The sequence below is a fragment of the Chelonoidis abingdonii genome, chromosome 24 (genome assembly GCF_003597395.2).
Source record: "Chelonoidis abingdonii isolate Lonesome George chromosome 24, CheloAbing_2.0, whole genome shotgun sequence".
Lineage (NCBI taxonomy): Eukaryota > Metazoa > Chordata > Testudines > Testudinidae > Chelonoidis > Chelonoidis abingdonii.
Genome location: NC_133792.1, coordinates 24,183,071 through 24,202,895, shown reverse-complemented (window position 1 = coordinate 24,202,895; position 19,825 = coordinate 24,183,071). Strand labels below are relative to the sequence as shown.

The 19,825-nt window shown below is 55.2% G+C and overlaps 1 protein-coding gene across 2 annotated transcripts; it reads right to left on the bottom strand.

Annotated features, from left to right (window-relative positions):
* Positions 1-5,638: 5,638 nt before the first annotated feature.
* On the bottom strand, positions 5,639-19,623 carry OLFML2A (olfactomedin like 2A). Of its 2 annotated transcripts, XM_032767548.2 has the most exons (7): positions 19,341-19,623; positions 17,722-17,829; positions 15,160-15,345; positions 14,360-14,624; positions 12,787-13,044; positions 12,108-12,293; positions 5,639-9,899 (listed from the first exon to the last, which is right to left on the bottom strand). In XM_032767548.2, exons 1-7 carry the CDS (start codon positions 19,590-19,592, stop codon positions 9,298-9,300), a joined length of 1,857 nt encoding a protein of 618 aa, XP_032623439.1. In that variant the 5' UTR covers positions 19,593-19,623; the 3' UTR covers positions 5,639-9,297. The 2 variants fall into 2 exon arrangements, with proteins under 2 accessions (XP_032623439.1, XP_032623441.1); XM_032767550.2 differs by lacking the exons at positions 17,722-17,829; positions 19,341-19,623 and adding an exon at positions 16,765-16,839 and having other exon boundaries at positions 5,640-9,899.
* Between the last annotated feature and the right edge of the window lie 202 nt (positions 19,624-19,825).

Sequence of the window (19,825 nt, the reverse complement as noted above, 5' to 3'; positions counted from 1 at the left end):
TTGCTAGGGAGTTGCTTCCAGTTTAAAGGGAAGGGAGGCTTTCAGGCAAGGTTTAGAAAGGGAAAATCTCAGCGTTTTTCAGTAGTGTCAGCAGCTGCCATCTCCCCATTGCGCTGACCGTGTTTCTGTATTAAGTCTGGTGTGGATGTGGAACGACTCCAACAGGAAATGATATTTCAAACCATGCGTAAAGTCAGCTCTGCCTAGCTGGCCTTAGCGAGGTGATCTCTGTTGTGGGGATATATGCTTAGTTAAGCCTTCAGACGCCCGGTGATGATGAGCACTGACTAATAGAATGAATATGGACATCAAACATATTTGCATCTACAGTATCATTGGCGGTGTAGGGCTGATCTGCTGAGCGGTCTGCAGAGCAGCAGAGGCCAGCCTGAGCTGTATTGTGCAGCCTGGGTGTACAGCTCTGGCCAGGGACAGCGGTGAGGTACCCCGAAAGCAGCACAACACACATGAGAGAGCAATGAAAGCAGTGCCCCCCACTTCTATTTTACACTGATTGCCAATCCTCCAGCATGCAGGGTCTGGCATGTACACGGACACTAGCCTAGAGGTCAGGGCCTTTATCTGCTGAGGCACAGGCCTCTAGCACTTGAGCTACAAGAGAACTTGCCTTGAAGATGTCATTTGTCACTGGCCTCCCACCCACCCAATGGTAAAGATGCTGGCATGCTGTCCGGCAGAGGGCAGGAGCAGGGCTAGCACAGGGCCAACCAGGCACCAGGCTGACATATGGATCCAGAGCAGAGGGGATAAGGGCATCTGTCTTTCAGTGAGTGCTGGCTATTGTGCTGAAAAGCAAATTGCTGGAGAAAGACTTGAAGCACCTTGTGGACATCCTGTTGTGCTGGAGAATACCGGCCACTTCCTCCCCGAAGGACCAGGCTCATGTGGCAGCGTTGGTGCCATTTTAGTCACGTTTCTAGCTCTCAGGGTCACCTATTGTGGGGAGCTCAGTCACAGGGGCTGGAACTAGCGGTGCTGGGGGAGATGCAGCACCCCATTACTTGACGTGGTTTCCATCATACGCAGGGTTTACAGTTTGGTTCAAGGGCTCTAAACACCCCCCCTATACACACTGTTCCAGCCCCCCTGCTCGGTACAAACCCAGCTCTTCCTGACCCAGCCAGTCCTGCCCAGCAGTTTGCGCTGATCGAGCGGCTTCTTCCCTTGGCTTATTAGTGTTCCCCTTGTTTCACACATGCTTGTAATTCTGCTTCAGCTGCCTTCTGAGCTGAAGCAGGTTGCTAATGCATGTACATGCACACACACATACTCACACATACATGTAGGAGAGAGTCAGCCAGGACTCTGGTCTCTTTTCTTTTTCCAGATTAAAGGGAAATTAGATTTCCCCAGAAACAAAGTTTTGGATCCCAGCTGTTCCTCGTCATGTTGCAAATCAGATCTGGAAATGGCAAAACTCTTTTTTCAGGAACACTGACAGAAGCAGCATGAATCCTGGCTCCATAGAACCTCTGGCATTGGAGAAGCCATCTGCCTTACGCATTTTCCTGTACATGGTGCATTTAGGAGATGTCAGGCCAGGACTGCAGGCTGCTTTTCAGCCTTTCCAAATCTCCAGCTGCTGGCTAAGCCTTGAGTCAATGTATCAGGCAGGCTGAGGAGAAGGAGGCTGCTCACAGTCTGAGTGGGTATTCCACTTGAAAGGGCTCCAGCTGGCAACTGGCGACTAGAGACCCAAGGGACAGGTTTGTTTGGCTTCGTGGGGCCCCCAAATGAGGTCAGCAGAATCCAGTTGATGGATTTACCGGAATCTGCTGTAGACAGGGATGAAGCTGCTGCCTACACAGCAGTCCCTGGCAATGAGCAGCAAGGCCACACATGTTCGGTGCTCACCTTCGTGCATGCAGAGCATTGCCTGGCTCAGTGTTTACTGGGACAGCCCCTCAGTCGCACCCTGGGGGAACAAGGCTCTTTACAAATGCTACCAGAGCTGGCAGCCCTCCCATGCTGCAGCAAGCTGCTGCCTTGTCTCCCAGCAGGCACGTGGGAGTTGCATTCCCCAGAGTACAGACCCTCTCTGATGGGGCGACAACCACATCTGATGGGTCTCTTCTCATTTAGAGGGTTTGATTGTGCAGTGCACAAAAGAGACTCCCCCAGGCACCGCGTGCTGTCCCATAAAACCTTGCCTGTCTTCAGGCAAAACAACAGCGGTTTGCTGTGCACAGCTGCCTCAGAGCGTCACCGCCATGGACTGGTTACACAACCCCGCTCTATCTCTGAGTCTCGCCCTCTCTCTTCACTTCTCCTGCTAGTTGCACTGATGTGCTGAGGTTTCTTTCAGAAGATGATCTGGTGACGCAATGAGGTGGCATGTGTCCTCTCAGTTTATGAGACCATGGCTTGGAAACAAGTGCTTTGCACTAAGCTGCAGAGAGGCCTGGTTCTCAGCAGGTTGTAACTAGAAGGGGGCTAAGGTTTGGATCCAAAGCTCCACAGCGTTCAGGGGTGCTTGGGGCCAGACAATGGACAAATGCCGCACCTCCCACCAGGAGTTTCTGGCCACGGTGTCCAAATGCTCAGAGGCCAAACTAGCTACAGGGCCCGAGAGAGACTGTTGGTGTAACTTACCCTTTCCCTGGGCAGAGCAGTGTTTGACGCGCCGGGTGCCATGAGCAGGGAATGGCTTGTCCTGCCTCAAGGAGATGTCAGCCCCTCTCTGGAAACAGCTGAATTAGCCCTGTGGCAGAGAGCCCCAGGCCAGCTCATGAAGATCTTTTTTGCAGGACTCGTTTGCGCTGTCTTTTGAGCGCATCACAGAGCAGTTATTGCCATGTCTCCCCACGCCCCTTTTTCCCGTACAATGGCTTTATCCGTCCTCCCACACCAAACACTGACCAGGACAGAAATACCCAGGGAAATACCCTTCTTAAACCCTGCAGCTGAGAGCTGCCCAGATGGTATCTCACCCTGTATCCTGGCTGCACAGCTGTTTGCTTCCCTGGCAAGCCCGTGTCATTGCCTCATGCTCAGCCTGAGCAAAGCATTTGAGCGTCTGAGCTGTCCGAACCTGGCGTGAATGGAAAGTGGAAGTGACAGGACCTTTGCACTCACCAGGCCAAACACATGTGGCTACAAAGACCCGCTCCTGCGAGGTGCTGAGTGCCTCCTTAGCCACAAGGATGCCAGTGGGAGAAGAGGGTGTTCCACACCTCAGCACCTGACAGGATGAAGTCAGAGGGGAGGAAATGAGGGTGTTGCTGTCTGCCAGGGGCCCAGTAGCCTCCTGGCCTTCCCTTGGTGCTGAAATGGCTCCAGGCTGGCACTGTGGTGGTCTCTGGCAAGGGTGGGGTCACTAGCCTGGAATCCCTGCGACACGCTGGGCACAGGAAGGAAATGCCAGTGGGAGAGGAGCCGGACTGGCTGAGCTCTCACAGAGGCGTCAGGGAAGGGAGCCCTCTGCACCTTGCAGGTCTTGCGGAGAGGGCCGGGAGCACGGGGGAAATTGTAAAGAGCCAGGGACTGTGACAGTGCTGGTGGCAGGAACTCAAACAAATGGCCCAGTGGACACATGATCAGCAGAGTCTGAGCTGTTTCTGGGGGGCAAAGAGGCAGGCACGGCGCATGCCCTCCTAACTTCCACTTCCAGCCATTGGATTGAGTTTGACCTTTCACTGCTAAACGGCGGGGCCCAGTATTAAATGTCTGTACCCCAGGTAGGTACTTCTAGACTGTGATCATGTCACCCCCTTTGTTACACTAAATAGACTGAGCTCCTTGAGTCTATCCCTGTAAGCAGGTTTTCTCGTCCTTTAATCGCTTTCATGACTCTTCTGGGAACCCGCTCCAATTTATCCCTGTCCTGCTTGCAGTGTGGTGCCAGCACTGGGCAAGGATTCCAGCAGAGGTTGCACCAGTGCCAAATACACAGTAAAAGAACCTCTTGACACCTACTCGAGATTCCCCTGTTGAGGCATCTGAGGATGACATTAGCCCTTCTGGCCGTCGTGCTGCACTGGGAGTGTATGGTCAGCAGTTCACCCACCTCGGTCTCCCAGGTCTTTCTAGAGTCATTGCATCCCAGGACAGTGGCACCATCCTGTATGTATGGCCAGAATTCTTTGCTCCTGGACATGTACATTTACATTTAACCATATTAAAAAGCATGTTGTTTGCTTGCCCCAAGCTTACCAAGGGATCCTGATTGCTCTGCACCAGTACCCTCTCTTCTTCGGTATTTACCACTTCCCCAAGTATTGTGTCATTTGCAAACTTTGTCAGCAACGATTTTACGTTTCCTTCCGGGTCAGTGATAAAAATGTTAGTGTGAAGACAAGACTGGCTCCTCACTGGAAACAGACCCACTCAGTGACAATTCCCCATTTACAGTTACCTTTTGAGACCTATCAGCCAGCCAGCTTTTAACCCACTGAATGTGTGCCAGGTTCAGTTGATCTCATTCTTGTTTTTCAATCAAAATGTCGTGTGGTACCAAGTCGGGCGCTTTACACCAGTCAAAGCACATTACGTCAGCACTGGTAGCATTATCACCCAAACATACAGCTGCAGCAAGAATGGGTGCCAAGGCCTCCAGCCTGCTGTAGGGCTCTGGGGAGGGCTTCGGGGGCTCTGGTGAAGTGCAGGGGTGGCAGGCCCCTCCCACTGCAGCACGAGAATGGGCACATGCTGGAGAAGCCAGGGCTGAGGCCAGTGCAGGGAGTTGTGCTCCATGCTCGCGGCTGAGGGAATATATTTTTGAGAATGATTTTACAATTCAGTGAGCAGACGGAGGCAGCCCAGGAGGGGACTGTTTCAGCTCCGCATGTTCTTTGGGGGGAGGTCCCAGGGGTGGGTGGGAATATGTCCTTGGGATCCAGTTCTCATGTGTTCATACTATGAGACTTTACTGTGCATCTCCAACCAGCACCCTTGCCCTGGGCTCAAGCTTTGGGCTGTTGATAATCCAGCCTGCAGCACATGAATGGCTCTGTAGTCCCTCTGTTCTTCCATTGACAGAAGCGCCTGCATTCGCAGCCACCTACTACAGACAGGCTGGGAACAGGCATCGCAAGCCCCTCTCTATCGGAAAACATGGCAAGGAGCTTGCAGCTCCCCTGCAGCTGGAGCTTTCTCGGATTTATTTAGAGTCAAGTTTCCCATTAACCATGGTAACTGGGCTGTGGCTGCATGGTGACACCATCCCCACCAAATGGGCAATGAACCAGGAATATTGGGTGGGCCATACAGAAATGCCCTGTAAAGACCTTGTGTCCTAGTGGCAGCAGGATCTGGAGATTCAACTCAAGGGCTGATGGCCCAGGCTGGGAATGAGCACAAGGTGTATTAGCTAATTAGAGGCCCAAAGACAGGTGAATGCGGCTCTTCGGCTGCTGTGTTAAGCTATGGGCACTGCTTGGGGGGGCAGGCTTGTAGACATGGGAGTGCACGGCTCTCCAGGGGCAGAAGGTAGCTGGGACCCTGGGGCACAGGGCTCCTCAGCGGATCAGAGTCTGGGCTCAGAGAACCCAAGCCGCTGCAGGGAGCTCTTATGAACCATTGTTCAGCTGCAGAGCTCGTCTTTGCAAGACTGGGCCAGCACTGACCAGGACATGCCAGTAGTGGGGTGGGTCCGCAGACCAGTGCTCCCGGGTGAAATGACAGACAGAAATTGGGTTTTTTATCATGTTTTTTTTTTTTAATATTGTTCACTTCTAAGAATGACTGGAAATCAAGCCAAGCACTCCCTGGTTCTAGCCCTCCCTCAATGGCTGGGAGCCTGTGAACGCAGTAAACACTGTCTGGCCAACGTACACAGCTTGCCATTTGCAGCCTTGTTCCTTTGCCAGGCGTCATTAATCCAAGTGGAGTTAACAGCCAGCACTGGGGAGCCTTTGTTTGCCAGGTGAGTGTTGCTGCCCTGAGTGCACATCAGTGGTAAGCTAAGAAGCTGCAGAAAGCAGACAGCTTGATCACATCTTCTAAACTAGCAGTAGGTGGTTGCTGCTTATGCTAGGGTGAAGTAACCCAAATAAACCCCTTGCCGGAGCGCGCTCAAACCCCTGCCCTTGGGCATCAAAGTAAGGCCGATCTGCAGTACAGCAGCACCCATAGTGGCATATTAAGGCACTTGTACGCCTGGGCCGCTATGATATTAAAGGAAATGCATTTTGATGATGGTCCTAATGCGCTTGCTGCGGGACTCCAGGGGCAGCCTGGGCTGGAAGAGCTGCTGGAAAAACTCTTTCCCCTTGAGAGGTGCAAGGGGGCACTGGAAGGGGTGCCGCACACCCTGGAATGGTGGAGGTCACCTGCCTCTGTGATTGCAGCCCTCAGCTCTGAGCAGCCTCCCCATGCAACCAGCACCCCTGATCCTCCACTTCCTCCTCACGGCCTTCCCCAGCACTGCTCTCTTCCCAGCCTCCACCTTTCCACTTTCCTGGGCACAGAGCTGCTCAGGGACATCCGGGGAAAGCTTGTGGCTGGCAAGAGCTGCCGGAGACTCTGCTGCTGACTGACTCCAGCAGTGGGATGAGGCGACCTAGCAGCATCTCCCCCACCCAGGTGTCCTGGGGACGACCAGTGATGGGGGAAAGTTTAGTAGGGCTCGGGCAAAACCCTTGGAGATTGTCTGAGTGCCTGGTGCTGCTCCCACTCCCCTCAGCTGGAGTATCAGGCACAGGCTGTGAACTCAGACCTGTGCCAGGGAGAGCAGAGAGATACAAACCAAACCCTGCTCTTTGCAATGGCCAGCAAAGAAAAGCAGCCCGTGTTCCATGCTGGGAAGCACAGTGAACCTTCCCCTCGGGAAAGACATTTCTGTGCAAACCTCTGTGTTAGTACCAGGCCAACCCCAGGCAAGATCAAAGCCATCTGTGTCAGAGACCAGGACTGGTTTAGGGGGTGGGAGTCAGTGCCAATGTCTGCCCTTCTTGCCTCTGCCAGCTTTGGCTTTATAACCTTCCCACGAGCTAGAACTAAAATGTAGCACCTGACGCAGAAGTTGAAAGTCTATCTGGACCCTGCTGGTGAACCTGGGCCTGGGAAATAGCTGATGGTCCTGGGGCCCAGGCTGCGCTGGCCTCCCAGGCTTATGGCACAGAGAGGGCCAGCCGCTCATGCCTGCACATGGCTGTCGAACACAGTAGCAATGTCTGCTTAGTGCGCTTTGTTGTGGGGGAGGGCACATCAGGATCAAGCTCATCCCATGGACACCCAGCCACGGAGGATCACATGGATGGCCCAAAGCACACACTGCTTGTCGGGGCCATGGGGAACTGGATGGGCATGTGGGGCTGCTCCCTCCGTCTTGCTGAATTGTGTTACGAGGCAGCTATACAGACACAAAATATTCTCTCGACCACTGTTCCTGGGGAGTGCGCTGTGGTGCTGCTGCTGCGGAGGGGCACTCGATGTGGGCTCCGGCAGAGGGGGCAGGGAGCACAGTGCTGTATGCAAGACCCTGAAAGGCCAGGTTGGCAAAGCCAGCTCTTACCCAACGTCCGCAAAGGCTCTGCCCTGGGCCAGTGACAGCCAGGTCTGAGGATGGAATGATTCTAGGAAGTTTAATTGGTTGCGGGCACTGCCAGTCTGCTCGCTGGGTGAAGTGCTGGACAGTTGGTTTGGGCTAGTCTCTAGCTTTGAGAGATTCTTCTGCTCCAGTAGCCGAATTCATCTAATTATCTGCTGAGTCTTTCATTCCCCTTTGGGGTCTCTACTGCAGGCAGCCATGTCACCAGGGGCTGACCACCAGCTGTTGCTGGGCTCTGGAGCAGACCATGTATCTAACCATTCTCAGACAGGATTGAGGGAAGGTAACCAACACTTAGACCCTGTAAGGGGAAGGCAAACAGTGGGACCCCAGGGGATGTCCTGCTACAAAGATTGCTGATGTTGCAAAATTTATGCACGTTAAATATCGTGAATGTGGCAGGCTCTGGGCAGAGTGGGCACCATGCAGGCTCCGTGGCAAGTGCGCTGGGCATGGGGCATGATGCCCATGTCACCAAGCCACTTTGAGACACGGCACCTGCATTTCTGCTTGGAGGGCTGCAGCAGGTGCTGCTCACCCTGTGAATGTAACACAGCAACTGGCAGCAGAAAGGGGAAAACAGAAAAAGGATCCTAACTCCTGCGAGCAACCCAAGATGTTCAACCCTCTGGGGTTACAGCTGCAGTGCAGAGCCAGAGCAAACCCCTCCCCGCGCCTGGGCGCTCAGAGATAGCTCAGTTCCTTCCAGATTTACATGCAATGAGAGCTCTGCTCACCCCACACTGGCTGGGGCAGTGGACAGATGTGGAGAAGGGAGCAACAATGCTCCAAAATCTGGCAATCGGCACCACAAGCTACAGCTTCGTACAGGAATACACGGGGTCACTATTTACAGGAGCCAATGCAGAGTATAGATCAGCGGCCGGATGGCTGATCATTTAAATAAGACCTTGCCTTATGTGGACCAGCCTGGAAATGTACTGGCACCCAGTTGCCAGCAAAGTTCCTATCCTTGGTGTCAGCACCAGGACTTACAGAGAGATCCCCTGGTCATTTAGGTGTGGTTACATGAGACAAGCCATTTCAGCAAATGCTGAGGTGGCTTTCAGGAATGAATCTAGGAGGCTGAAACACGCTGACCATTGAATGAAAAGGGCTTAAAGCCATCGGTTGGTGATGGAGGAGAATGGGTCCAATCCTTTGTAGGGACTGAGTGAATTAATACCACCATGGCTGTGCTTCTGGTGGAGGGTGTATGGGGAATTCTTTCCCAGCCTCCAAGCTAGGGCTGGAATGTAAAGAAACAATGTCTCTGTTACCTCCACCCACCACGTAAAATCTGCACGTGCAATACTTTAGCACTGGACTTGGACAAGAAGGGTGGAAAGCTGAGCCCAAGATGCTGAGCAAATGGCTGCTGTTAGAAACCTAGGGAGAGATCCCATTTGCACCTTCCCTCAGCTACCACCTGGCTCTGGAAGATCCAGGGAGAATGGTTAAGGCTGATTGTAGGAGGGGGAATGAGATTTCGCTGGTTGAAGAGCTCTTTGGATCCGGTGCTTGGGCAACACTGAGGTCTTCTCCTGCAAGGCACTGATCATGGCCAAGGCCTGGCTGCACCAGGCCAGTTTGCCTGTTTTCTGGCAACGACTGACTTGCAAAGGCTGTTAAAGGTCCGTGGCAGTGGGTGGGCAAGTGTGTGGATTTGTTTGCAGCCCAAGTACAGAAGAGGTGTGAGGCACACGGAGGCGCCTTGCCCCTGGACACACAGCTAGAAGTGCTCAATGGGGTAGGACCAACATATGCCGAGACACACGGCCCGCTGCTCAGACCACAAAGTGCAGCCTGTAGGTCACTTGGTGGCCATTGTCCCAGGCATAGAGGACCTTCTCCTTGGGGTTGTAGTCGATCTGCGTGGTGAAGGAGTACTCGTTGAGGAAGGGCAGCTTGAGGTTGGCCTCAGTGTCCGTGTGGGTGTCGTAGGCATAGGAGATCTGCCCATCTTTCTGGTTGTACACATCCACGGCATACAGGATGCCACACACAATGAAGCAGTTCCCATAGGAGTTGCGCTTGAGGCTCGTCTTCCAGGTGGTTTCCTTCTTCACAGAGAGGTCGCTGGGGTCCAGCTTGCTCAGGACGATCACCTCCAGCTGGGAGTAGTCATAGTCCACTGAGGGGTAAATGACCCACAGTCCGCTCTCGTCCACTGCAAAGTCGATGTCCGAGTGGCCCCTCCACTTCCAGGGTGTGGTGTCCTCATACATCACGTCATGAAGCAGGGCCCAGGCAGCCACAAAGCGCTGCTTCAGGTCGTACTTGATGATGTTCTTGGTGAAGGCGCGGTTGTAGTAAAACGCCCCCTGGTAGACCACATGGCCGGTCCCAATCCAGTTGTAAGGGAGCTTGTACAGGTTGCTCCAACGACCTGTGGTGAAAGTGAAAGCTCTTTTGGGCACAAAGATTAGGCACCTGAGCCACAGGAATGGCTCCTTACCTCCCACTGGCCACATTCCCTCCCCTACATCCCATTGGCCTCTTCTGGACACTCATTTTCTGCACTCCCAGCTGACTGCTCCTACCAGACAGGCCTGAGTTGCCCACCTGCACCCACCTGGGCAGGGCCGGGAGGCAGAAATGGAAGCTGGGACTGAGGATGTGACTAGCTGCTGCTGCTCAGCAGAAGGTGACTAGAAAAGGATTCTAGGGAGAGCAAACTGCTTTTACCGAGGCAGTTCCAGACCCGGCCAGAGCATTCTATAAACCAAAGCGCATAAACCCGCTGGCAAAGTTCCAGCACAAGTTCCCGCCTGCCTAACAGGCATTAACTCTGGGAAGAGAATAAACCAGCTTCTGTTCAAGCCGGAAGAATCTCGTGTCTAGGGTTGTGAGCCATGCAGCATTGATAAGGGCGGTAAGTCCTGCTACAGGTGCTAAGGAGAGACCTTCTGGCCAGGTGGGCCAGGTGGCCCCTGCTCTGACCCAAGATGGTGATTCCCATGGTCCTAATGGGAGAGATTCCCTCTGGCTACTGACTCCGGCCCTGGGCAGGCTCGGAAAGAGTCTGGGTCTGTTGGTGTTTCTCATCCCAGACCACATCTGTGCTGGATGAACATGGACAGGTCTGGAGGCTGGGCTCAGAGAAGCCCCAGGATAGGTGAGGGATGGATAACAGGGAGGGAAGGCTGGGACTTTCTGACAGGTCACAAAGTGAGCTAAAGAGCCACACCTGTGAATCTCTTCCTGAGTTGATCTGGGCTCATGAAAGCTCTGGGTTCAGTTTGAGGCAGGTGCGGGGCTCAGACTGAGTCCCATTTGTATGGCTCCTACAGCAGCCCCGCAATGGGACAGGAGCTGTTTCTCATGTTCAGCCCTGAGAAATCAGCCCCCTTTCTCTACATATCTGCAGCATCCAGGCCTCATTCCTGGGACGTTCTCCCCAGGACCCCTCAGCCAAGTGAACTCGTATAACCCGACATCCAGGTGCCAGAACCTGCCTGATTCCCCAGGTGCTCCTCCAGTCTCCCAGGCCCTGTCCAAGCCCCAGAACTTTTGAAAGCACCAGATTCTCTTTTATCTTGTTTCAACATGCAGATTATGTGTACGGCTCCCAGCAGTTCTAACCTCCCTGTGCCGCTAACGGCGCAGTCATGCCAGTCACCCTGATCAGCTTCCATAGGCTGGTTTCATCTGCTGTATGGGAAAAGCATTTCGGTGTCTGCCTTGGCACGCAAATGCAGCTCTGGGGACGCGGGGTCTGTTGAGCGGCAGCAATCCAGACGCCATCAGTGGGAAGAGGAATCCGATACATGGGGCACAGTTAATGTTTCCAGATGTGCTCTCTGGTCTGCGAGTCTTACTGCTGAGCCCTACCACAGGCCAGGTGCATTTGGGAACAGCCCGAGGAAGTGAGGACAGCTCCCCTCCCCCAGTCCACCCCTGCGCCTCCCGAGCAGGGGGCGAGGGAAGCATGTCAGCCATTCTCCCATGGGTGATTAGAGGTGCTACATGAATTCGCTGCAGCTCAGCCTTGCCCCCTTTGTGTACGCTCCCGGCAGCTGCCCTCGCACTGGGGCTTTCAGGGGACGCCACATGCACAGTCACCAGCGCAAGGACCTTTGGGAAACATATTTTACATTCTCACACCATTAGTAGTTATACTCATCCAATCAGGAGACAGAAACAGCACTGCGTGACCTATTGAGAGGCAGTGTGTCTAGTGGCTGGGGCTAGCCTCAGCCCTGCCCCTGGCCTGCCGGATGACCTTGTGCAAGTCCCTCCCTGTCTCTGCAGCTCTGTCTGCCCTCACTCCCCTGTATTGCCCACTGAGGCTGTGAGCTCTTTGGGGCAGGGTCGGCTTCTCACTCTGGGGTGTGCAGCGCCTAGCGCAGCAGGAGCCTGAACTTGGCTGGGGCTCTGGATGCTACCAGAATAAAACCAGAGTGAGAGCCAGTCTCTAAGAACCAAGCAGCACAGTGTGAATCCCCTAGTCACGATCCCCCACCCCCAAAAAACAAACCAACCTCCAACGTGCTGAGTAATCGGGGAGGCGAGGCTAACTGGGTACGTCATTCCCTGTGGCTCTGGGGCTGTGTGGGGGAGCCCCCGCCTGGCAGGCGTCCCCAGAGCACCTCACCTTGCTTAAAGTTGTCGAGGCTCCTGAACTCCACCAGGTTGTTGCCATAGTAGTAATTGGTGACATAGATCCTGTTGTCTCTGGCCGTGGGGTCCTTCATCCATGCCCCCTCGTTACGCCCGTAGCTGTGGTGCTTCACAGGGGCTTCCACAGACTCAATGGTGCCCTCACACTGCACTTCTTCCACTGCCGAGCCAACAAGAGCAGCTAACTGCCATGCCCTGCTCCCCCAGCCAGCGTCCACAGCAGCCAGTCAGGCTCACCCTCAAGGAGACCTTTCCCCGCCCTTGGAGAGCCTCCCCTCTTTATCCTGCTAGCCAGCTTGTTTCAGTGGGCCAGACAGAGGTTCAAAACATCTGCTTCTAGGAGCCCCCCAGCCCCCCAAGTCCAGAGATGTTGCCTTCTCACCGTGTGACTGGATTTCGTGACGCCGCCCGCTTCAGGGACTGAGCCACTCTAGCCACAGGACAGGTACAGCATGGACAGCTTCCCTGCCCACCCCTTACCTTCCCAGGGCCCCTCAGCCCCGCCTCGGAGGGACCACAGCTCCAGCAGTGTCACCAGGGCCCACTCAGCTACGTGCCAGTAGTGGCATGTCCACAGAGCAAGTCCTCCAGCTGCAGTCTGGGCCTGGCCCCACTTGCCCACCTGAGGGACTTGTGAGGTGCCCCCAACCCACCTTGGTTAGTCGCTTCCAGCCCCTCAGTGCCTTCAGCATTGTCCCCCATGGAGAGGACAGTGACTGGTGGGCTCCGGGTAGTGGTACTGGGGGTCCGGGCGGTGCTGGGGGCCCAGATGGTGCTGGGGGTCCAGGTGGAGCGGGCAGTGGTGGTCTCTGCCCGCTCGCCAACTCTCCCCTGGGCCTCTGCAGCAGCATAGGACTCGGGGTTCCTCTCCTCCGCTCGGTCCATCCGAGGGCTCCCCTTCCCGGGGCTTTCTGAGGAAAGAAGCAGAGCCCTTACTGCCATTCCCTTCCCTCAGCTTGGCGCTGTCAGGCAAGGAGTGCCAGGAGGGTGGGCCAGGAGCTGTGCTGAGGAACAGGCCATGGCTGTGGAGAATCTGTCTCCCCCTCCTCCACCCCCGCCCCCAGTCCCTACTCTCTTTCCTGCGCTGAGCATCTGATTCCCTCCCTTGCCCACCCCATCCTGCCCCCTCCAAGGCAGCCCATGTCCCACCCCGCTGGGGAGCTGACCGTGAAGGGGAGGAGATGCCGAGAGTCCCACCTCTTCCCTACTCCCCCGCTGTCTTGCTTCCACAGCACATTGGGGGGCAGGGGGTGCAGAGGCAAGGCAAGAGGGCAGGGGAAACAGGATGCAGGGCCTGGGCTCCCCAGGTTGGATTTCTGCAGCATTTAACTACCTTCTTCATTAAACTAAACCAGCTGCCCCACACCTAGGAAAACACTGTGGGGCTCAGAGAAGGGCTGGGCCCACGGAGCCCCACACCTGCCCGGGAGTTGTGTAAAAAAGGGGGATGCTTCCTTCTGAAATCCCTCACTCATTCCACTAAGTATGCAAACAGCTCCACTGAGTGTGCAAACACAGTATTTGAGAGGAGCAGGGAGTGCAGCGCGGGTGCGGACAGGATCAGCATCCAGGGAACAGATTTACCCCGAGGCTGGAGGCCAGGAAACTTCCCAGCGGCTGAGTGTGGGATTTGCTTTTCAACCTTTTATGCCACTAAATGTAGGGCTGCTCACCACAGCTTTCCTGATGCATTTTGGTCTTGTCCTGCAGCCCTCCATCTAACCCAGCCCTGGGCTCCTCGCTCTCACCCCCTCACCCACCCATCCACAGCTCTGCTGGTGGCCAGACCTGCAGCCCCTGTTATCCCATCCCTGGGTCCCCTTTGAGAAGAGCCAGTGCCTGTCTTGGTCGCTGAGGTGGTTTTGTGATGTGCCCAAATGCTGGAACTCACTTTCTCCTGTGCTCTAAGACCAGGCCTTGAAGCCAAATCCCAAGAGGTAAATGCTGAGTGCCTGGCCCCCTGCACTTCCCTGCCTCACAGGAGAGAGCAGGGGGCACACAGGGGCTGGGTGCTCACAGGAGTGGGGGACCATGCAGATGGCTCTGAGGGGGAGCACTATGGCAGACTGGTGGGGAAGGGTCTGAGGCTCCCTGAGGATGCGTTGGCAGGGCCTCCCAGATACACCTTCTGGCTTCCCCGGCCAGCACAGTCCTGTCCTCTCAACCACATGCCACGCTGGGCCTGCTGAGGTGCTTGTGCCTGCTCCAAGGGGCCTGGGCACTTACCTCGGCTGCTGACCAGGCCCTCGGCCTCCTCCTGCTTGGCAGCCTTATAGTAGGTGATGCCTCGGATCACTGTTTGCTGGTGGACAGAGGGCTTGGGCTTGGGGGTGGGCTGCCATGAGCCCAGTCTGAGTCTCAGAACCTCCTTCTTGGGCTTCTCCGTTTTCGGCAGCTTCTCCTTGGGGGCTCTCACAGCTGCTTTGTCCCCCAGGCTCTTGCGGGCACTGGGATACTTGCTCGCCTCCTTGCCTTTGGCCCTGGCTGTGTCCTAGGAGACAGAGCCAGGCTCAGAGGCACCTCTGTGGGCAGCAGTGGTGCCGTGTCCGGCCAGGCTCTTGCACCGTGTGGGGCCGATGGCTTGGGATCACAAAGCACCTGCTGCAAATAGAGGGGCTCCAGGCAGCGCAGCCGGCAGGAGTCCCGCTCTGAGGGGGCTCAGATACCATGGTGATGGACACGGGATGAACTCTGAACAGAACAGAGGCTACTTGCAAGATGGCAGCAGCCAGGGCAGCGAAGATGGGATGGAAGAGAGACCAGAGTATGCAACAGGCCCACTGCATGCTGGGCTTGGCCCATGTCCAGGCCTGGGGGCGCCCTGACTGACTCTATCAATGGGCCAAAGGGAGTTAATCATTTAGCACAGGTGCTGCCGCCCCGGCAGTGCCACAACGCAGCAACGCAGCACCTCCTCTGGGCCCTCGCTCCGCCCAGCGTGCGGCCCCCTCAGCTCTGTGGCCAGCGCCAAAGGGATCAGGCTGGCACCTGCGAGCATGCGCACGGTGACAATGCCAGGGAGTTACCTGGGCCTTGCTCTCGGGAACGGCAGCAGCATCCTTCTGCAGCAGCTGGTAGCCCAGGTTGGAGATCTCTTTCTTGATGCTGACCATGATGTCGGAGTAGTTCTCATAGCGCTTCATCTGGTTGGCCAGGTGCATGACGCTCTCCTTCATGAAGTCATTCTCCCTGCTCAAGTTGGTCTTGATGGTCTGAGCAAGAGGAGGGAAGGGAACAGGGCGTGAGGAGCTGAGCCCTGATGGGACTTCCATCATCCTTTGGTTCAGGCAAAAGGTTTCACGCTTCTGTATAAACCAAGGGCATGAAGGAAGGAGGAAACCTACCCCACTTCTACTGGCTAGGTCAGGCGGGGCTGAGAACTAGGACTCCTGGGTTCTATTGCCAGCTCTGGGAGGGGGCTGGGAACAGGATGGACAGGGAAGTACTGTCCTGCTCATGTCCCAGCGCCCAGGGCCCAATGCAAACAGTCTCTCAGCTGGGAGAGAGAGCCAGTGCTGCTAACCTGCTCAGGCGATGTCTGGTGGTGACTGGGAAGCATCACTTCTGCAGGCAGCTGAAGGATCTCTAGGTAGGCGACGCCTTTGTCTTACTCCCTGCTCATAGTCACTCCCACTCGACACTCATAATAACCCCCAGGCCTCAGCCTGTGTAATTGACCAGGCAGAACACAACCCCCACCTGGGTCGTTACCCTGGTGCCTATCCCTTCCCCTGCCCTTGGCTGTGTTTGTGTCAGTTTCACTATGAGTTCTAGGGCAGGACCCACATTTCCCCCTGTGCTGGTGCAGTGCCCGTCCCCCTCCCTGCCATGGGCCACGGTAGTGGGGGGAGGTAAGGAACTGGCCTGAGGGGCAGCACAGCCAGAGTCCCCGAGTCTCCAGATGACAGAGCCACAACGGCAGGTTACAACCTCTGCTGCCCCAGCCCTGTCCGCCAGCCCTCAGCCACTGGAGCGCTCACAGACCAGCTGTCACAGCACAGCAAGGCCCATCACTGCCCAGGTGTGGGGAGCTTAGAGCAGCTGACGCACAAGCCACTAGAACCAGCGCTGGGCGCGGCCAGGGTAAGAGTGAGCCACCCTCGCTCAATCTGGCAGGTGAGCGAGGCAGACTCCCATGAACTCCTTAGTTGCTCTGGGAAAGGACATGCTCTCACAATCACCGCATGGCCCAACACACCTGTGCTGGGCAGGGGCCAGTCTTGCAGGATCAGATTCATGCCCATGTGCAGACTGTCAATATGATCCTCTCAGCCCACCCCCTGGCCAAAGCCCGGATGCCTGCACAACTGAAGTGTGAGGCACCTGTAGCCAGCAGCTCAATGAAACAGTGAAACTTGGCTGTCTCACATCTGCCCTGGCAACGGTGAGGAGAGGCCAGGAGAGGGTTAACTCTTCCAATGGTTCTAATGGCCTCAGTGGAGGTTTCCATCCCCAGCCAGAGGATATGGAGGAAGGACATTATCAGTGCTCATTTCCTGCTAGCAGTCTCTGCATCCCATGGCAGAGTGGTCGCTGGGCAGCAGTAGCAGGTGCTGGCTTTTGTGTTTGCTCATCTGGCCGCACTGTTTTGGGATGGCTCCGAAACAGCAGTGCGTGGGGTCTGCTCTTACCTCCTCCAGAGTATTCATCTGGGAGACCACTTTGTTGATGTATGAATGGACCTTCATCAAATCCATGCTGTACAGCTTCCTACTCAGATTAGAACCTTAGCGTTCATAAACTGAGAAGCTAGCATGAAACCTCCAAGCTCAATTACCAGCTTGGATCTGATCTCGCTGCCACCATCCAAAATTTCCAGGGTTTTGGCCCCCTTCTGGTCTCCCCAAACCTTCTCTGGAGAGACCCCCAAGACTCAGAGACTCTGAGTCTCAACACAAAAGGGAATGGTAATCCTCTCCCCTTGCCTCCTCTATTATCTCAATCCCCAGCTCTCCCCTCCTGGGTTATCCTGGGCGATTACTGTACTTAAACTCTTGAATGCAAAAAAAGTGGGCAATTTACCTTCCCCCCTGAGGCTATGCATTCAAACCTAGTCAAGCTAACACAAAGAGATTTCCTCCTCCCTTCGTTTCTTAGCCTTAACCAGAGAAAAACCTCAACAGTTTTAAAAAGAAAGCTTTATATAAAAAAGAAAGAAAAAAAGCACATAAACATATAACCTCTGCATCAGATGACAAATACAGGACTATTGTCTATAAGAAAATATGAATAAGCAGTCCTGATTCAAAAAGATGATCCATTTAAACATTCCAAGCAAAGCCTACACCACATGTAAATACAAAATACAATATAACCCTACTGTTTTTCCTTTTGTACTCACAACTTGGGAACAGAAGGGTAGAAAGAAGCTTGGAGGTAGAAAAAAGAAGATCTTCCCTCATAGCCGAGAGAAAATAAACAGAGAGAGCAAAACCAAAAACACCCAGAAGTTCCCTCCCTCACTTTGAAAAATCCGGTTTCCTGATTGGTCCTCTGGTCAGGTGTTTGGTTCCCCTTGTTAACCCTTTACAGGTAAAAGAAACATTAACCCTTAGCTATCTATTTATGACAGCAGGGTCTGCTCTTACCTCCTCCAGAGTATTCATCTGGGAGACCACTTTGTTGATGTATGAATGGACCTTCATCAAATCCATGCTGTACAGCGTTCCCTCCAGCAGGTCAACCATGGACTGCAGCTGTGAAGGAAAAACCTTGAAGCTGAAGTTCAAGATCAGCACGTGACAGTGGGGGCTGCAGTAAACAGGGACCCCAGAAGGAAGGAAAATTCAACATGGCTTCCTGCAGATCAAAATCACACGAGTGGGCAGAGGAATCCGAATGATATAATGCAACAGGACTCAGTATTGGGAGCACCACGGGACTGCTATGGTCCCACCACAAGATGCCATAGATGCAAAATAGGTAGGCAGCAGCTTTGTGGGGCTGAGATGCTGTGTAGAATGCGAACCCGGTGCAAGAACCCACACAGAGAGAATGATGCCCAGCTACCATATCCTCTGGGATTTCTCACTACCAATAATCCCAACCCTGATTTTAATTTCATGCCACTTTTCTGTCTGTCCCCGTGCCTCCACCCTGCCCACATACACACACTTCCAGAGAAAGGGCCACACCCACCCCAGAGTGTTATGGAACCGAGGCAGACTTAAGGAAGGGGAAATGGGGGCTGAGGAATGATAGAGGGAGGGGACACCACAGGCACTAACTCCCATGAGTCTATAGTACCTCGGCCTGCTGGGAGCTGGGATCAGTCGTGTGCCTTGCAGTGCAGTTGCATAGGAGCCGGAAGCATTAAAGGTGAAATGTATCCTTGGGTGGGGATGAGCCCAGGCCTGGAAACTGCCCGAGGTGACTCAGATCCTCACTGAGTGACCCTATGGCATGGACCCTCTTTGGCCTTGGTCTGTCGGACCTTGCCCATGAGGTGCAGGGCAGCCCATGCTCCTCCCTGGCCACTCCTTCGACGCGGAGCCCGGTGGGCCGATCCGGCAGCCTGCACAGCTGCATGGAGGGAGTGAGCAGGGCACACACTGCCTATTGTTAGCTGGTGACATTTAGCCACCAGAAGCTCTCGACCCTGCGCCGCCTCTCACGCACAAAGGCCAACAGAGCCGCAGCCTCCTGGGAAGCCTGCAGGCCCCAGCACAGATCTGCTCTTGTTAGGGAGTCAGCGCTGCTGGGAGAATCTGCTGTCTGGTCTCTGGGGAGCAGGGATTCCTGCACCATGGAGTCACGGCCAGCTGTCGGCTCTCCCTCCCTCACCCCAGACCTCACTGATGCCACATGGCCCAGTCCTTCCCGCCTGATGTGCCCCAGCGGGGCTGGGTGTGAAGGGCCCTTTGTGCCGTGCTGCAGATGCCATCAGCCCATGATGGATCTGGCTGGGACCAGGAGTCAGTCTCTTTTCTTTCCAGCCCCCAGGTTTCTGCCCTCCTAAGAAATGGCCTTTTCTCATCAGGGCACTGCATGAGCCTCTAGAGCAGGAGCGCTGGAACCAGCCTCTGGTGCTGGGGTATGAAGGGTTAAACACGCATGGTGCAAGGGAGGGGGTTGCAGCTCTTGCGTCCATGCACCCAGGGCCAACCATAGCATTCAGGGCCCAGGTCAGCGTGTGGGAGTGAGCCGTGAGGTGGAGGTGGAGGCTGAGGCTGAGGCTGGTGTGCAAGACCTGCCTGAGCCCAGGTACCTTGAAGAGTTCCGGCGCCTGCTTCTTCAGCTTCTCCATCTTCCACTCGTTCTCGCAGGGGTTGAGTGAGGAGGGCGGGGCCGTGCAGGAGCACTTGCAGTCGGCCCCCGAGCTCACTGTCTCCACTGTGTAGAAATCCTCCACCCGCATGCTGCCATCCTTGATGCGACTGCAGGCATCCTTACTGAGAGGCCGCAGGATGCACTTGCAGCGGCAGTCAGAACCCTCGGATGTCATCCGCACTTGGTCCATGTCGCCAAACACCTGGGCAAGGGCAAGAGGTGGCGTGTAAGGACAGGTGGGACTTGGGCTGTCCTGGGTCACACCTTAGGTTCTGGGGTGCATGGGGGACACTGAGGGAGGGGTCAGGAAGGAATTCCTGCCGGTGTCCTAACACCTTTGGGGTTCACCTTCCACCAAAGAGCCACCCCGCAGCCAGGTGCCCTGCATATCCCTCATGTCCCCAGGCTGGGGCTCCCCCAGGA

Coding starts and splice junctions, on each gene's coding strand:
- OLFML2A (XM_032767548.2), bottom strand. CDS start 19,592: ATGGACCAAGTGCGGATGACATCCGAGGGTTCTGACTGCCGCTGCAAG. Junction 15,346..17,721: donor AGATGAATACTCTGGAGGAG/GTAAGAGCAGAC, acceptor CCTCTTGCTCAG/ACCATCAAGACCAACTTGAG. Junction 9,900..12,107: donor CCTCGACAACTTTAAGCAAG/GTGAGGTGCTCT, acceptor CTTTCACCACAG/GTCGTTGGAGCAACCTGTAC.